At 48.3% G+C, this 17983-nt stretch overlaps 2 protein-coding genes across 2 annotated transcripts; one reads left to right on the top strand and one right to left on the bottom strand.

Annotated features, from left to right (window-relative positions):
* Positions 1-696: 696 nt before the first annotated feature.
* Positions 697-9112, bottom strand: LOC121328742 (cytochrome b-c1 complex subunit 1, mitochondrial-like). Its single transcript, XM_041273754.1, has 13 exons — positions 9006-9112; positions 6499-6639; positions 6147-6233; positions 5811-5940; positions 5103-5301; positions 4708-4787; positions 4490-4605; positions 3702-3845; positions 3315-3475; positions 2470-2555; positions 1976-2064; positions 1379-1454; positions 697-959 (listed from the first exon to the last, which is right to left on the bottom strand). Exons 1-13 carry the CDS (start codon positions 9066-9068, stop codon positions 895-897), a joined length of 1437 nt encoding a protein of 478 aa, XP_041129688.1. The 5' UTR covers positions 9069-9112; the 3' UTR covers positions 697-894.
* Positions 9113-11790: 2678 nt separating this feature from the next.
* LOC121328743 (MTRF1L release factor glutamine methyltransferase-like) lies at positions 11791-17354 on the top strand. The gene is made up of 7 exons (XM_041273755.1): positions 11791-12030; positions 12468-12561; positions 14545-14679; positions 14902-14966; positions 15360-15409; positions 15595-15700; positions 15793-17354. Exons 1-7 carry the CDS (start codon positions 11888-11890, stop codon positions 15890-15892), a joined length of 693 nt encoding a protein of 230 aa, XP_041129689.1. The 5' UTR covers positions 11791-11887; the 3' UTR covers positions 15893-17354.
* Positions 17355-17983: the final 629 nt, after the last annotated feature.

Raw genomic sequence — 17983 nt, 5'->3', positions numbered from 1 at the left:
AAATCACTGGCACCACAATTACCTTGGGAAAACTATCAACTGTTACTGTCATAGGAAACAGCACCCTCTAGTGGTCAGTCAATCTCACTACACTGCATTCCAAACAATGTTTGGATTCAGTGTATTTCACATTTACAGGAAAGTAGATCATTTCTAATTCTCCTCTTATAATAATAATATAAAGTTCTGTTAATATAATGCATTATCCATAACTATTAACACTCGATCATGCTACGTTTATAAATACTAAAATAAACAACAAACGTTTTTACTAGAAGTCTTCATAAAAGACATTGAAAACGACTCGTAGCCGAATCGTGTCATTGATTTTTTTTTTTTGTATTTATAAATATGTAATGAATAATCAACCTGCCATTGTAGAGTGTCACTGTACATTGGTCTTCATGTTAATGCTCTGCTCAGTGAATATTAGTAAAGAATGCCTTGTCTAGTGCTGAACAAACTAGCTTCCCTTGTTTCTAAACTTGTACACGAGGAGAAAGCAACCTTTGCACCCAGAAAAATCAACCTGCCATACTGCCACGGAGAAACGCTTACCACTGAACTCATGAAGTTTCTAAATGTAACGCTACCGAGTGCTCACTAGATACACAATCAAAAGATTTGAGTGCACTAACTTTCTGTACAGCCGTACGTAAAGCACACACACAGAGAAAGAAAAGAAAGATTCTTTGGTCACTTAAATTACAATCTTTATTTAAACTCTGTATCCAGTGCTGTTTCCACCCCCCCATCAGTAAGAAAACAAATCAGACAAAACAACAGGTGTATAGCTGGAGAGAGCTGTTTATACACGCCGGAGTACAGCTGGCGAGCTTTTCCACACTGTTTTTACTGTACATGGAGAGAACAGGGAAGGAGAGGGGAATGGACCTAGAAGCGCAGCCAGTACATGGCGCTGCGGATCCGGTTGTAGTCAGGGAGCTGTTCGATTGGACCTGCGGGAACCAGAAATAAAACACAAGCTCGTCAGCAACAGACACTTCCCACGACACAGCCGTACACACGGGATCAGAGCTACTGGTCACATGGGACATACACGGGCATGAGTCGCATGCACAGCGTGTACAAAGTGGAAATGCGACAAAGCTATGAAGAGTCTGATCCTCTCATTAACCTGCGCTAAAGAAGGCTTCATCACAAGCGATGATCTGGTTCTTCAGATGTGTGTAAGCATGCAAGTCTGACTTGGGAATCTCATTCGTTGGTGACACACTAGCTTCTATAGCAGATATGTTTGTCTTTGGTAGTTATGTTAGTTACTGGCTGCTAAGCCTCAGCTGAATAGAAGCTGCATTTCAGTTGGGCTATCCTGAACAGAGATGCCTTTCAATAAAGGACACGGAGGGGTACTCACCCACAGCAGCCACTGCTGGACACTTGTCATAAATGTATTTGGAGCAAACGTCACGAATGGTTTTAGCATCAATCGCCTGCGAGAAACGAAAAAGCACCAGCCACAAGTTATGAACTGTTTATCACAAATTCACCTGGGTTAAAAGAAGGCACCGCCAGGAAGGAAAGAAGAGTCCCGCTGACCGGACAGTCAAAAGAAAATAACTTTGTGCTGCATTGAAAGTACTCTCTTAAAAAGACTCTTTGTGAAACCATGCTTGACTATTACAGAAGCACGCTGCCTTCGTCCTCGTGATCATGGAAGCTGTGGTAGGTGTCTTTAACCCGTTAATGTTCAAGAGACACGTGTCCCACAAAAAAAAAAACTATTATTATCACTGCCACTAGGTTCATGAAACAGGGTTTAAAACGCACAGGCTGGATCTGGTCACCTGAATTTTCAGTTTCCTCGCGATACTCGAGTCGCTCTCAAATGTATTTTAAGAAGAAACCATTTGAACAGCAAGCATTCAATTCATTGTGTGCCTTAAGGGGTTAAAACACATGCACGCACGCAAACGCACGCACAGAGAATGAAGCACAAATAAACTCCACATACGTCAATCCTTGCGTCCCACTCAGCCAATGAGATTCTGCGCCCATAGCTGAGGATGTGGCGCCCGATGTCCTCGCATGCGGGGGTGGTTCCTGTGGGGGGAGGGAGGTGCTGGTCAGAGCATTTCAGGGGGGTTAGTTTCCTTTTAAATTCTTTTTTTTTTCTGTTTTATTGTTTTCCAACAGAACATCTGCACAAAATATAATGAAAAATAATACTAGTACTAATTTATAAACACAGAGAGAAAGAGAGAGAGAGAGAGAGAGAGAGAGTCAGTGTCAGTAAGAAAGTTTGAGGGATCTCAGACTGTGGACAGAAGTTTGAGTCCACTGGCATGAGTTAGAAAGGGCTGCCAGGCACAATAAAACTTTTCAGCAGACCCTAACACTACACAAGGGATTTTCTCCAGCTTAAGGAAACGCATTTTATCCAATGAACACATCAAGGCGAGCTAGACTGCTTTAATTTAAAAATACAAACGAAATTCTATTTGTTACCGTCGAGCTGAGCGATGAGGCTGGTTTTCAGAGCGTTCTTCGCTCTCACCACATCACTCTCAGTCACACTGGTGCACAGAAGCATCCTACGCAGAGAGGGAGAAAGAGAGGAGAGGGAGGGAAAGAGAGAGAGAGAGCAGAGAGACAGCAGAGGCAGAGAGAGGGACAGAGAGAGAGACAGAGTCACATTCACAACTAGAAGTGCTGTGAAACGATAGTGAACTGCTTCTTAACAACCAAGATGTTACACTTCAGGATTTGCAAAGTTTTAGGGAACCAGAAACTTAAGAGGAAGGCAACAGAAATGTTTGCTTAGGGGCAGAGGTTTTATCAGCAGTTTAGATGAATGTTAAGGGAAGGGCCAGATGCTACAGCAGCTGTTTATCCCAAATGGATAAACCAAGTGGTTCTGCAGAGAGAACACCGATCCTGTAAGTACTGATTCCCAGTGGTGTCACATAATCCATCAATAATTTAGGGGTTTTCATTTTCACTTCATTAACTTTCAATGACTAATTACACACACACACATATATATATATGAGACACACACACATATATATGAGACACACACACACACAGAGCAATTGTGAACTGGCACGACATTGTCAGGGAGTCATACACTGGAGGGCTCACCACATCAGGACAATCATTGGTAAACTGGCAGAGTCAGCCCTATTCCAAGAGAAACAAGCGAACGGCTGCGTGGATTTGTGACAACGGCTGCTTTTCTTTAGTCTCTGCGGAGACCAGCAACCCTGAGAAATGGAAGCAGCTGTCCCTTCCCTTGTTTCAGCTGGAACGGTGAATCAGCCCGATCCACAGCAGCGTGTTTGTGTGCTCACCACTCCCGCTGGGCGAAGTGCAGCATGTCCTCCACGTTGTGCTTGTCTGTGATGAAGTGTATGCCGAACAGCCCCGTGTCGGAGTAGCAGGTGTTGAAAGACTGGAAGCTGTGGCACAGCTTGTCCTCCGCGGAGAGGCGTGCCAGGGTACTGCTGAGGTTCTGCATTGGAACACACAGGGGCAAAGCAAACAAACACGTCACGCAACAACACGTCATCATCACGACACTGATTAACTTGCATCGTTCCACCCTCAGTTCAACGTGCTGTAATGTAGAATGGGCAAGTAATCAGCACAACAGACACCAAGCAGGGACTCATTTCTGCAGAACCCTGCGGTACATTTGCAGGAAACTTTTAGAAAAACCACATGTGAAAAGCCCCCACCTTGCCCCCTCCGTGGGTGACGTCGTAGCTTCCGATCATAGTGCTGGCAAGCATCAGAGGGATGATGTCAGGGCTGGCCCAGCGAGCTCCTTCCACTGCGATGGCAACGTGAGCCAGGGGGAGGGCATCGTCACGAACTCGGATCTGAAACAGACAGGAGTGAGAGTCAGAACGAGACACAGAGACAGACACACACACACAGAACCAGGGGGAGGGCATCGTCACGAACTCGGATCTGAAACAGACAGGAGTGAGAGTCAGAACGAGACACAGAGACAGACACACACACACAGAACCAGGGGGAGGGCATCGTCACGAACTCGGATCTGAAACCACAGGGGCAGGCATGGTCAGCACCGATAGACACACACACACACTCTCTTGTCACTGACACACAGCCATGACCAGTGGACACGTTGCAATATGATGGCGTTGTGCACACAGATCTAAAACCAGAGACACACACACGGCAAGAAACTTCCTCTGTGATGGAAACCTGATCAAGGGGCCGACACTCAGATAAGACCAGCATGGCACATTTCACACACACACACACACACTGGAGGGATGGAAATAAGCCTGACTCCTATTGCAAAGCAGTTCCACCCATTTCAGATTTTACTGCCAGCTTGATTAGCCCCAGTGTGTATAAGTAACAAGCTCAGGTGTGTCTCATTAAACTGCCAGTAAAACCAGAACTGCTGTGCAATGGGTGTCTTATTCCCCACCGCTGCTCTCTCATGTTTTCTGTTAATAAGCTGAAGTGTGTGGGAGGCTGGCACACGTACGTCACTCCCGGTGAAGCGGCAGGGAGCCAGCACTGGGATGGCATCACTCTCGTACTCGAAGGACATGCTGCTGAAGTGCTGCCTGGCCAGGCTCACCAGATCATTGTGGTTCACACCTGCAGAGAGAGAGACGTGGAGAGATTACTCAAGCCTGTCATTAATTGTATCCTGTTTGTATTGTACGACTTCATGCCTGACTGTCAACATGCCCAACTCACCTCCAGCTGCAGCCAGGACCATGCGGGGAGCCTTGTAATGGGTGTTGATGTACTCAACCAAATCCTTGCGGGTCAGGGATCTGGGAGAGAAAACAGAGTGCAGATGAAAAAAGGCTTGATTTATATTTTAAATCATACAATAACTAATCCCCCACAGGCCATTTAAAAAGAAATAACCTTGAACTCTTGCAAAACATTTAAACTTTAAACCACAGGTGCCCAAGGACCACGGCTCTCCAGGTTTAACAAGAAAGCTACTTCACAGGTGGTGGTGTAACTGGTTCAAATGAACACAGCACTGGAATGAAGATGCGAGTTCCACTGTAGTTACTATGGAGGGGAACTTTGCACACCCCAACTAAGTGTAATGCGCCTGCTTGCACCCCGCTTCTCACTTGGCATTGTCGGTGGGCCCCAGAATGGTGTGGCTCAGAGGGGTCCCCTGGAAGGCTGTGGCGTGGAGGTAGTCGAAGCAGACATCCTGCAGGCAGGACTCGATCTCCTGCATCTCTCTCAGGATCACATCCCGCTCCCTCTCCACCTCGGAGTCACCCAGGGAGCTGTTCTGAACAACGTCAGCCAGGATCGCTACAGCTGAGAGGAACAATCAATCAACACACCGTCATCACGCCACTCACACCGACACAAAAACACACACACACACAAACACACAGACTGCACCAGGGAGCTGTTCTGAACAACGTCAGCCAGGATCGCTACAGCTGAGAGGAACAATCAATCAACACACTGTCATCACGCCACTCACACCGACACAAAAACACACACACACAAACACACAGACTGCACCAGGGAGCTGTTCTGAACAACGTCAGCCAGGATCGCTACAGCTGAGAGGAAATCAATCAACACACCACTCACACTAACATAATGACACGCACACACTTCACCTCAGTGTCAACCTGGGAATATTTACGAAGCACCAAGATCTCTACAGCTGAGAATAACCAACAATACACACTCAAAACACATGCTTAATCAAGCTCATACCAACACAGACAGACAGGCACACACACCGACTGATTTGAATGATTATTTTAAAGAGCTCATCTCTCTTAAACTCCACGGTAAACATGTCAGTGTACCTTTGGGCAGGTCGCTGGCCATGGCCTTCATGTAGTAGGCTGTCTGCTCTCGGGACGTGTAGGCGTTTAAATGCGCGCCCATGCTCTCCACCTCCTTCTCCAGAGCAGCCTGGGGGCGCTGCTTCGTGCCCTGCAAAACGAAACAGGGGGGTGGGGCGGGGTTACTAACAGGGGTGATGCAACCCACTGCTATGGTGATGAATTTCAAAGCCTTTACTTTGAAATGTACGTGTCTACCCAAAAACCAAAGCGCGAGGATAAGGCAGAAATGCACTCTATAGCCTATAGTAATGCAATCCCAGGTCCACGTGTCTGATCTGTACACCTGCAGCTCACCTTGAAGGCCATGTGCTCGAGAAAGTATCCACACCCATTGTTCTTCTCAGTTTCATAGCGGCTGCCAACATCAATCCACAACCCAACCTTAAAACAAGAGCAAGAAGCGAGAAGAGTAGTTGAGCTCAAAGACGAAAGTGTCTTCTGAGAACTGGTACAGGGACTGGAATACGATCCCTGTTGCACAGCAGTTCCACCCAGTCCAGGGTTCACTACCAGCTTGATTAGTCCCAGTGTACAGGCAACAAGCTCAGGTGTGTCTCATTAAACTCACAGTCAAACCAGAAATGGATCAAACTGCTGTGCAGTGGGGGGCTTATTTTCCTCCCCAGAGCAGGACCTCCAGACTGACCGTGCAGGTGGGCTGGTCCGAGTCCTCGGAGGCCACCCTCAGCCCGTTCTCCAGTGTGGTCACCTTGGTCTCGGGAATGCTGACCAGAGTCTGAGCGTAGGACATGGTGCCCTGGCTCCTCCGCAGGCTCACAAGGGCAGGCTGGGCAGAGAGACAAAGAGCAGGGTCACAAAACAGCCAGGACTGTACAAAAACACACTGACTGCATTAACAACAAAACAGCCAGGACTGTACAAAAACACACTGACTGCATTAACAACAAAACAGCCAGGACTGTACAAAAATACACTGACTGCATTAACAACAAAACAGCCAGGACTGTACAAAAACACACTGACTGCATTAACAACAAAACAGCCAGGACTGTACAAAAACACACTGACTGCATTAACAACAAAACAGCCAGGACTGTACAAAAACACACTGACTGCATTAACAACAAAACAGCCAGGACTGTACAAAAACACACTGACTGCATTAACAACAAAACAGCCAGGACTGTACAAAAATACACTGACTGCATTAACAACAAAACAGCCAGGACTCTTCTAAAATAGTAAAATAAACTGACTACATTCAACAATTTGCACATCTTTCTGACTCGTGTTAACACCCTATACTGTTAATCAAAAGCAGCTTGTGTGAAATGCTGTATTCGTGTTAAATGTACTGTGACCCTATATCAACATCACAGACTTAGAAAAGCTCATAAAAAATATAGACAATTCATAAGCAATGGTTTGATTTTGTGATCACGGTCAGGACAGTCCCAGCGCAGACGTGTCCTGGTCGAGGGCAGTCCCAGCGCAGACGTGTCCTGGTCGAGGGCAGTCCCAGCGCAGACGTGTCCTGGTCGAGGGCAGTCCCAGCGCAGACGTGTCCTGGTCGAGGGCAGTCCCAGCGCAGACGTGTCCTGGTCGAGGACAGTCCCAGCGCAGACGTGTCCTGGTCGAGGGCAGTCCCAGCGCAGACGTGTCCTGGTCGAGGACAGTCCCAGCGCAGACGTGTCCTGGTCGAGGGCAGTCCCAGCGCAGACGTGTCCTGGTCGAGCGCAGTCCCAGCGCAGACGTGTCCTGGTCGAGCGCAGTCCCAGCGCAGACGTGTCCTGGTCGAGTGCAGTCCCAGCGCAGACGTGTCCTGGTCGAGTGCAGTCCCAGCGCAGACGTGTCCTGGTCGAGTGCAGTCCCAGCGCAGACGTGTCCTGGTCGAGTGCAGTCCCAGCGCAGACGTGTCCTGGTCTGCAGTCCCAGCGCAGACGTGTCCTGGTCGAGGGCAGTCCCAGCGCAGACGTGTCCTGGTCGAGCGCAGTCCCAGCGCAGACGTGTCCTGGTCGAGGACAGTCCCAGCGCAGACGTGTCCTGGTCGAGGGCAGTCCCAGCGCAGACGTGTCCTGGTCGAGCGCAGTCCCAGCGCAGACGTGTCCTGGTCGAGGGCAGTCCCAGCGCAGACGTGTCCTGGTCGAGGGCAGTCCCAGCGCAGACGTGTCCTGGTCGAGGGCAGTCCCAGCGCAGACGTGTCCTGGTCGAGGGCAGTCCCAGCGCAGACGTGTCCTGGTCGAGGGCAGTCCCAGCGCAGACGTGTCCTGGTCGAGCGCAGTCCCAGCGCAGACGTGTCCTGGTCGACGTGTCCTGGTCGAGCGCAGTCCCAGCGCAGACGTGTCCTGGTCCCAGCGCGACGTGTCCTGGTCGAGCGCAGTCCCAGCGCAGACGTGTCCTGGTCGAGTGCAGTCCCAGCGCAGACGTGTCCTGGTCGAGCGCAGTCCCAGCGCAGACGTGTCCTGGTCGAGGACAGTCCTAGCGCAATCGTGTCCTGGTCGAGGTTTTAATGAAATGCAATAATCTCATATTCTGACCATTTTCTCTTTTAAAATCGAAATTATAAAAGTCAGAAATTAAAACACGTTATTACAGTGTGCGACAAACAATTACATTCACACAATGACAGCAGTCGGTTTATGAATTTGTTAGAGAAAGTCAAGACAAAAGGCTTTTATATATATATATATATATATATATATATATATATATATATATATATATATATATATATATACACACACGCACACAATAATGAAGTCAAGCTGGAGTCTACATTACCGTTATAAGCCGATTTCAAATACATGCAGCTCGCAGAGGGCTCGTTTGATCGAGGCAGCGCACCGACCTGTAGCGGCGAGCAGGTACCGGGGGTGTCTCTGAGTGACCTTGTTTACTCTCGCCTACAATACAGCTCCGGGATTTAAACACGTCTGTTGCACCCCGTCGCGTATATTCACTCAGTGTTGTCGCTTTCCGCTCTTTTAAAACGCTTTATTTCAGCTACAGACCCTAAGATAAGAGACGATGACCTTCCCTGATTCATGGCTCCCACCAACCCACGGCGGGCCTGTGACTCTCACCTCTACACCCTGCGGGACTCAGACGCGCGTCTGTCACGCTTTACCTGGGCACCGCTTAATCAAACCCCTCGCTGCCCTCGCCATCCTTTCCGCGTATTATAATACTCACCCTCCGGGCCCTGGCCAAGGCTTTCCCAACGGCGCTCCCGGCTCTGTACATGCTGGCTGCCATCTTCTCCTCTCTGAGATTGAAGGACCGCGGCGACGCGCACGCCCTGAGCAGCGCGCTGGAAACCTGCGGCGGCGCGCACGCCCTGAGCAGAGCGCCGGAAACCTGCGGGGGCGCGCACGCCCTGAGCAGAGCGCCGGAAACCTGCGGGGGCGCGCACGCCCTGAGCAGAGCGCTGGAAACCTGCGGCGGCTGTGTGGGAGCGTGCACGTCCTGCGCTGTTGCGGAGGGAGCGACTTTACTGCAGAGTATCGCACCCACGGGTATGTATGTTCCTGTAACTGGCATGCAGAATTTATTTATTTTTTCTTATTTTGAAAACACGCATTCTTTTTAGTACTACACGCTGCAAATGGAAAATGGTTAATGACGTTTTCTTTCCTTACTTAATCACTGGCATTATACGTGTTTACCAGTTCAACCAAAATGTGCCTGAGAACACGTTCAGTACTTTAGAAGTGATTATTTCATCTCGGACCCTTCATATAAGAGATGCAATATTCACTTCCTATACCGTCTGACTGTACAGACCGCACAGCTCGGGCTATCAGGACGATCAGAAGCAATCTGTACCAGGCGCGCTAAAAACACATGCGGTATCCTGTACAGACCTGAAAACAGCTCGCCACTAAAAACACGATTCCTGCGTGTATATGGAAAGGTAACCCTTAAAAACACGTCTTGCGATTCCGAATGTTGCATTTACATGTTTTAATTGGGGCTATCTGGATAAAAAGACAAATATAACAATATTGCACCCAGACAAGTGTTTCACACAGGGGTGGAAATAGGACTCCTATTGCATAGCAGTTTCCACCCTTCCCAGTTTTTGCTACCAGCTTGATTAGCGACAGTGTGTGTAGATATGACAAGCTCGGGTGTGTCTGAGTACACTGCAGTAAAACAAGGGATGGATCAACCTGCCCTGCAATGGGAGTTTTCTTTCCATTCCTATTACCCTGCTCCCCCATAATACAGCTGTAAAAAGCAAGGCATGTGTTTGCAGACAGCGACCCCACTCGCCCTCTTGCCACCACCCCGCTGTGCAGGGGGCAGGATCCACATTTCTGTAACACTTTCTGCAGTACTTTCAAGGGTCTTCAAGGACCTTATTTTATTGTGTTACATGTTCCCATGTGTTGCTAGCTCTGAGAACTACATTTCCCATCATCCTCCTGCTTGCATATGTAACTCAGATGGATTTGCCAGTGAGCAGCAGGATGATAGGAAATGTAGTTCTGAGAGTTCCATGCAGGTACTTGTGAAGCCATCTTGAGGCAGGGAATGCAATTTAAAAGTTAAAAAAGTGGTCAAAATGTAAAAAATACATAATTCAAACAATACCCACACCTTACTTAAAGAGCTATAGCAACACATGGGAACACAATGAAATAAAAAGGTCCTTACATACCCGTTAATGCAGAGTGATACTGATCTAACGGACGCCTTCAATAAGGAATGTGGGCGTGTTCAAGGTTGCATCCTGGGTTTTAACATAATGAAGAGGCCCCAGTAAGCATGCCTGCATGTTTCCAGCGCCCTCTTTCTGTCCCTCACCGTGTGTTTTATCTTGTGACAGTGCTCCAGTACCCGTGAGTGCAGGACAGTCCTGTCCCAGATTCCAGTCCTTAGTGAACGCTTGTCTGGTTGATGATGAGTCCGAGGCTGCTCCTGTGTGAGAAGCTTGCAAAGCGGTGTGCCGTTCAAGTGCTCCGAATGACAGCGGACCTGCAGGTTAATACAGCGTGCTGACTTCACTGGAAAGAAATGCTGCCTTCATTCATTGCATCTGTTTGTTTAATTTAGTAGTCACCAGGTGTTTTTACCCTGTTTTTTCTCCACCATTAAGATGAATTGCATGGATCCCAAGTTAAAGTGAAAAAAAGAAATTACTTGAAAAAGTTTAAAATATGCTTCCTCCGCTTCATTATAAATGCCCTTTCCTTGCTGTTTGTCTGCAGCTGCTGCCTGTGTCCTGGGGCTCCAAACGCTGCTCCTCCAGGGGGTTCTGCAGCCCGCCCCCTCCCTGGCAGTTTGGTAGTGGAGGGCCCCATGGGGCCCTCTGCGTCCACCCAGCCAGGCCCCTGGGGGCAGACGAGTGCGTGTCGCTCTGGGAACAGCTGTTCTGTGAAAGAGGGGTCTCAGAGCCCAGGCTGTCCAGTGAATACATCGTGGCTCACGTCCTCGGAGCTAAGACTGTGAGTCACATAGTAAAGAAAACTAGAGCTCCAGAAACCAAGCAGTGACCACATAATAAATAATGACAGCTTCTATTGACCAGCCATTGCTCCCTGTGTTCCTGTCTCTTACAGATGCAGAGTCTGAGAGCCAGCAGGCAGGAGCAGTCCCTCACAGAGACACAGATACAGAGTCTGGGAGCAGGCAGGCAGGAGCAGTCCCTCACAGAGACACAGATACAGAGTCTGGGAGCAGGCAGGCAGGAGCAGTCCCTCACAGAGACACAGATGCAGAGTCTGGGAGCAGGCAGGCAGGAGCAGTCCCTCACAGAGACACAGATACAGAGTCTGGGAGCAGGCAGGCAGGAGCAGTCCCTCACAGAGACACAGATACAGAGTCTGGGAGCAGGCAGGCAGGAGCAGTCCCTCACAGAGACACAGATGCAGAGTCTGGGAGCAGGCAGGCAGGAGCAGTCCCTCACAGAGACACAGATACAGAGTCTGGGAGCAGGCAGGCAGGAGCAGTCCCTCACAGAGACACAGATACAGAGTCTGGGAGCAGGCAGGCAGGAGCAGTCCCTCACAGAGACACAGATACAGAGTCTGGGAGCAGGCAGGCAGGCGCAGTCCCTCACAGAGACACAGATGCAGAGTCTGGGAGCAGGCAGGCAGGCGCAGTCCCTCACAGAGACACAGATACAGAGTCTGGGAGCAGGCAGGCAGGAGCAGTCCCTCACAGAGACACAGATACAGCGGGTGTGGGAGCTGTGTTCCAAGAGGCTGCAGAGGTAAAGCAGGCAGTTTATTCTGTACTGAACACCTTACTGACAGACTCACTCACTCACACTCACTCACACACACTTACACACACTCACACTCACTTATACACACTCACACTCACTTACACACACTCACACTCACTTACACACACTCACACTCACTTACACACACTCACACTCACTTACACACACTCACACTCACTTACACACACTCACACACACTTACACACACTCACACTCACTTACACACACTCACACTCACTTACACACACTCACACACACTTACACACACTCACACAAACTTACACACACTCACACACACTTACACACACTCACACACACTTACACACACTCACACTCACTTACACACACTCACACTCACTTACACACACTCACACACACACCAGTTTAACAGCTGCTCTCGCTGTGTAATTGCTCCTGTATAGGATGCCTGTACAGTACGTGATTGAGGAGTGGGATTTCCGGGACCTGACATTAAAGATGAGGCCCCCTGTCTTCATCCCCAGACCGGAAACAGAGGTGAGGGCTGGGATTGAAGCCGCTCGCATCATGCTCATGTTCACATGGACTGGCTGCTGTTTGTTTTGCAGTGACACTCGTGATCCAGCAGGTGGCAGTGTGTCCTAGTGAAAAGGTTTCGGTTGCTGGAGTGCTGATGCTGTAATATCAGTGAATGAAATAAACAGCCACTTAATAATCAAACTTAGTTACAAAACTAGCTACAAGTTGCAACCCTTATACAAGTGGATCAGTTCATTTGCATACTCATTTAGGGTGTTTAAAAGTGGATCAGTTCATTTGCATACTCATTTAGGGTGTATAAAAGTGGATCAGTTCATTTGCATACTCATTTAGGGTGTATAAAAGTGGATCAGTTCATTTGCATACTCATTTAGGGTGTATAAAAGTGGATCAGTTCATTTGCATACTCATTTAGAGTGTATAAAAGTGGATCAGTTCGTTTGCATGCTCATTTAGAGTGTTTAAAAGTGGATCAGTTCATTTGCATACTCATTTAGGGTGTTTAAAAGTGGATCAGTTCATTTGCATACTCATTTAGGGTGTTTAAAAGTGGATCAGTTCATTTGCATGCTCATTTAGAGTGTATAAAAGTGGATCAGTTCATTTGCATGCTCATTTAGAGTGTTTAAAAGTGGATCAGTTCATTTGCATGGATCTCATTTATACTCATTTAGGTGTATAAAAGTGGATCAGTTCATTTGCATACTCATTTAGAGTGTTTAAAAGTGGATCAGTTCATTTGCATGCTCATTTAGAGTGTATAAAAGTGGATCAGTTCATTTGCATACTCATTTAGAGTGTTTAAAAGTGGATCAGTTCATTTGCATGCTCATTTAGAGTGTATAAAAGTGGATCAGTTCATTTGCATACTCATTTAGGGTGTTTAAAAGTGGATCAGTTCATTTGCATGCTCATTTAGCAGTTTTCCCCCTTGCTTTTCCCATGGATATACTTTACCATGGCTTGCTGTGTTTTCAATATGCCTACCATGCGTTCAGTGTGCTTGTGCACGTTGATGTGGTTTTAGTATGAGAAACTGTTAGAAGGGAAACTATACAGGGACACTTCTGAGTGAAGTAATCTTCTGGGTAACAAGTTACTCATTTTGAAATTAACAGTTTCATTTTTCTTTTCTCCAGACTTAGTGAAAATGTCACCTTGATTATTTGTTCAGTAGTTTTACGTGGCCTCTCTGTGAAAATGTTTGTGACACTGAGGAGTCACCAGTATCAGATGTCTGATACTCTGTCACAGATCCAGTGTTCAAACATGTGAAGGAATGGATTTGTTAGACTGTGTTTGTCTTGCAGGGCCATGCTTATATGTGCTGCTTCACTTAAGTGAGCATGGAGGTACAGTATCACTCCACTAAAGCAAGTGACGGTGCTTCTGAGCTGAACTGCAGGGCTCCTGCACTAGCTTGTATACCGGCTGACATCCTGTCTTCACAGAACCTGGACCTGGGTGTGAGTCAGACAGAGAGCTTTCAAACAGGAAGAGCGCTGGTGCTGTGAGGGCTGCTGGTTCTTGGAAGTTCTGCTGCAGCGGCTGGAATGCCCCTCGTTTCTGTGGAAAGTGAACCCGCAGAGCACCTTGCCTTCCTAGAACTGCACACCTCACACGAGAAAGTATGGGTACCCCCGGCACCACCCTAACTGCCATCTCCTTAGCGCTAACACAGGGCTGGCCAGAGTTTACCCTTCCACTCCTGGTTTTTGTTCCAACCCTGTTCTAAATTGTTCAACTGAACCAGTTAAACCTGCATCCAGACCCTGAAGAGGTTCATGATCTCATTGTACCTGTTAAACCTTGTGTGCCAGATGATGAGTCTCGTTTCAGCGTCATTGTATTTTCTGTCCTGCTTCGCTCGCGGGGCTGACGCAGTGAAGAGGCTCGAGAGTGAGATCCACTCAGCTTGAATAGAGGCAGCTGCCGGACACTCGCACACTTGCATAATCATCACGCTGTCTTGTGCTTTAGGAGCTGGTGGGCCTGGTGATGGAGGAGCTCCGGACGAGAGGCCCAGCGCAGGATTCTCCGGCCAGCCTGCGGTTCCTGGAGGTGGGCTGTGGGTCAGGAGCTGTGTCCCTCAGCCTGCTGAGCCACTGTCCGCAGGTGGGAGTTAGACAGAGAAGCACGAGCTGGACCCAGTCGATTCAGTGAAGTGTACTGGACTCACTTTATTACACACAGTGTATAATGCCTGATCTCTCTCTCTCTCTCTCTCTCTCTCTCTCTCTCTCTCTCTCTCTCTCTCTCTCTCTCTCTCTCCACTGCTTGTCTGTACACAGTGTAAAATATCTGCTCTCTCTCTCTCGTCTCTCTCTCGCTCTACAGTGCCATGCTGTGGCGGTTGACAGAAGTTCGGAGGCCTTAGACCTGACCAGGGAGAACGCTGAAAGGTGAAACTGCGGGGAGACCATTTGATAAAATAACGATGCTGAACTGGCGTCTGCCTCCCCAAAAGTAGCACCCCAATTAGGTGCTCACGTGTAGGGTACGAGGAGGCAAACGTTTCCAGTAAATGCCTTTTACTTTGCTCTCTTCTGCGGTGGCCTCCATTGTTGCCGTAGTGACGTAATGATTTTTTTTGTTTAATTAATTCACTACAGAAATGAAAGGCTGTAGCGCATTGTGACAGCAGAGCAATGTGATTGGTTGTAAAGGCTGTGCTGCTGTGTGATTGGTTGGAAAGGCTGTGCTGCTGTGTGATTGGTTGGAAAGACTGTGCTGCTGTGTGATTGGTTGGAAAGGCTGTGCTGATGTATAATATACTGTAACCTTCTCCACTGCAGACTGGGAGTTCTGGAGCGCTTACAGATTGTCCAGATGGATGTTTTATTGGGTAAGAAGTGAGATATTTGTTTTCGTATGACAGGCTGTAGATAGTGACTACACTTAGAGATCAATCCATAGAAACACCCTCTAGTTCCACTTAATGCAAGCTCATAGGCACCTGCACATTCACTCTGAGGAAAGTTTACACAGCGTTTTTGCAGTTTCTCCCCGTGCATCTCTCTCTCTCTGTAGACGCAGACTCCTTGCTCTGTCAGTGTGGCTCGGTGGATTTCATCGTCAGTAACCCTCCCTACGTGTTTACTGAAGACTTGCCCCTCCTGGAGCCCGAGATCCTCTGGTAGGGACCCCTTGGTGGGATGCTAGACAGGGTTCACAGACCTCTTGTATCAGGAATGAAGCACGGAGCTGAGCATTTCCTCTGCCCTGCAGGTATGAGGATCACCGGGCCCTGGACGGGGGTGAGGGAGGAATGGACGTGATCAAGCAGATTCTCTCCATCGGGAGCCGTGCTCTGAAGAAGAATGGGTAAGGAGCAGTACTGACATAGATACCGGGGAGCTCAGGGCAACAAGGCTGGGCACTGAGCTGCCCACCCCAACAAGCACAGCATTGTCCCCAGTGCTTTATTACATTTACAATTCATTGCATTTGATTTGACATCCCCAGATCCTCACCCCACACAGAGACAGTGTGCACACAGATCCCCACTCCCATGCTGCACCCCACACAGAGACAGGGTGCACACAGATCCCCACTCCCATGCTGCACCCCACACAGAGACAGTGTGCACACAGATCCCCACTCCCATGCTGCACCCCACACAGAGACAGTGTGCACACAGATCCCCACTCCCATGCTGCAACCCACACAGAGACAGTGTGCACACAGATCCCCACTCCCATGCTGCACCCCACACAGAGACAGGGTGCACACAGATCCCCACTCACATGCTGCACCCCACACAGAGACAGTGTGCACACAGATCCCCACCCCCATGCTGCACCCCACACAGAGACAGGGTGCACACAGATCCCCACTCCCATGCTGCACCCCACACAGAGACAGTGTGCACACAGATCCCCACTCCCATGCTGCACCCCACACAGAGACAGGGTGCACACAGATCCCCACTCCCATGCTGCACCCGACACAGAGACAGTGTGCACACAGATCCCCACTCCCATGCTGCACCCCACACAGAGACAGGGTGCACACAGATCCCCACTCCCATGCTGCACCCCACACAGAGACAGGGTGCACACAGATCCCCACTCCCATGCTGCACCCCACACAGAGACAGGGTGCACACAGATCCCCACTCCCATGCTGCACCCCACACAGAGACAGGGTGCACACAGATCCCCACTCCCATGCTGATCTGAACAGAACAGCGGCGCTGATTTGAGGTTCATGTGAGGACAGATCGAGACTCATGTTAATCCAAAGACTCAGCAATCCCCAGGACTTGCACCTCATCCTTCAGCTCCTTTAAGAGGCTTGCACAGCTTTAGCAGACACTGGGAGGGGAAAGCATTTAATAAAGTCAGCTATCAACAGCGTGCTTGTAGAAAAATCACAAACGAAGACCCTGATTCAGCTGGAGGCCCCCAGAAAGAGAGGGAGTAAACGTGCCTGTATAAAATAAACCCGTGCATGTGGGTGAGGCATGCTGCAGTTGTGTGAGACAGACCGGCTATTTGCAGAGATGAAACTATTTAGCCTATTTTAATGGATTAAATATTGTTTGGTTTTCTAAACTGTATGAAACCTGATTCATTTAATCAAAATAGCATTTGATAATAAATAAATAAAATAAAACACACAGTCCTTAATGAAAACCCCTTTGGAATAATGGAGCCCCGTTTTTCACATAATCAGCCTGACTGATCACAGGAGAAAGGAGAAAAAAATACCAAAAATATAACCAGAACCAAAATATAAAACTAGGATAAAACCACATTACAGTACATTAAAGCAAGCGCTGGTGCAAACCGAACAAAAGTCAAACTCACAGATACTATATACAGTATAGTGCAAGGATATCCTGTAAGAGTCTCTGCTCTGCTCTGTGCTGTACAGTATTGATCTCTATAGAGCTCTGTGTTTTATCTGAATATCCTGTAAGAGTCTCTGCTCTGCTCTGTGCTGTACAGTATTGATCTCTATAGAGTTCTGTGTTTTATATGAATATCCTGTAAGAGTCTCTGCTCTGTGCTGTACAGTATTGATCTCTATAGAGCTCTGTGTTTTATATGAATATCCTGTAAGAGGCTCTGCTCTGTGCTGTACAGTATTGATCTCTATAGAGCTCTGTGTTATATATGAATATCCTGTAAGAGTCTCTGCTCTGCTCTGTGCTGTACAGTATTGATCTCTATAGAGCTCTGTTTTATATGAATATCCTGTAAGAGTCTCTGCTCTGTGCTGTACAGTATTGATCTCTATAGAGCTCTGTGTTTTATATGAATATCCTGTAAGAGTCTCCGCACTGCTCTGTGCTGTACAGTATTGATCTCTATAGAGCTCTGTGTTTTATATGAATATCCTGTAAGAGTCTCTGCTCTGCTCTGTGCTGTACAGTATTGATCTCTATAGAGCTCTGTGTTTTATATGAATATCC

The sequence above is a fragment of the Polyodon spathula genome, chromosome 16 (assembly GCF_017654505.1).
Source record: "Polyodon spathula isolate WHYD16114869_AA chromosome 16, ASM1765450v1, whole genome shotgun sequence".
Classification (NCBI taxonomy): Eukaryota; Metazoa; Chordata; class Actinopteri; order Acipenseriformes; family Polyodontidae; genus Polyodon; species Polyodon spathula.
Note: the sequence above shows the minus strand (reverse complement) of the source record. Positions and strands in the feature narration are given on the sequence as shown.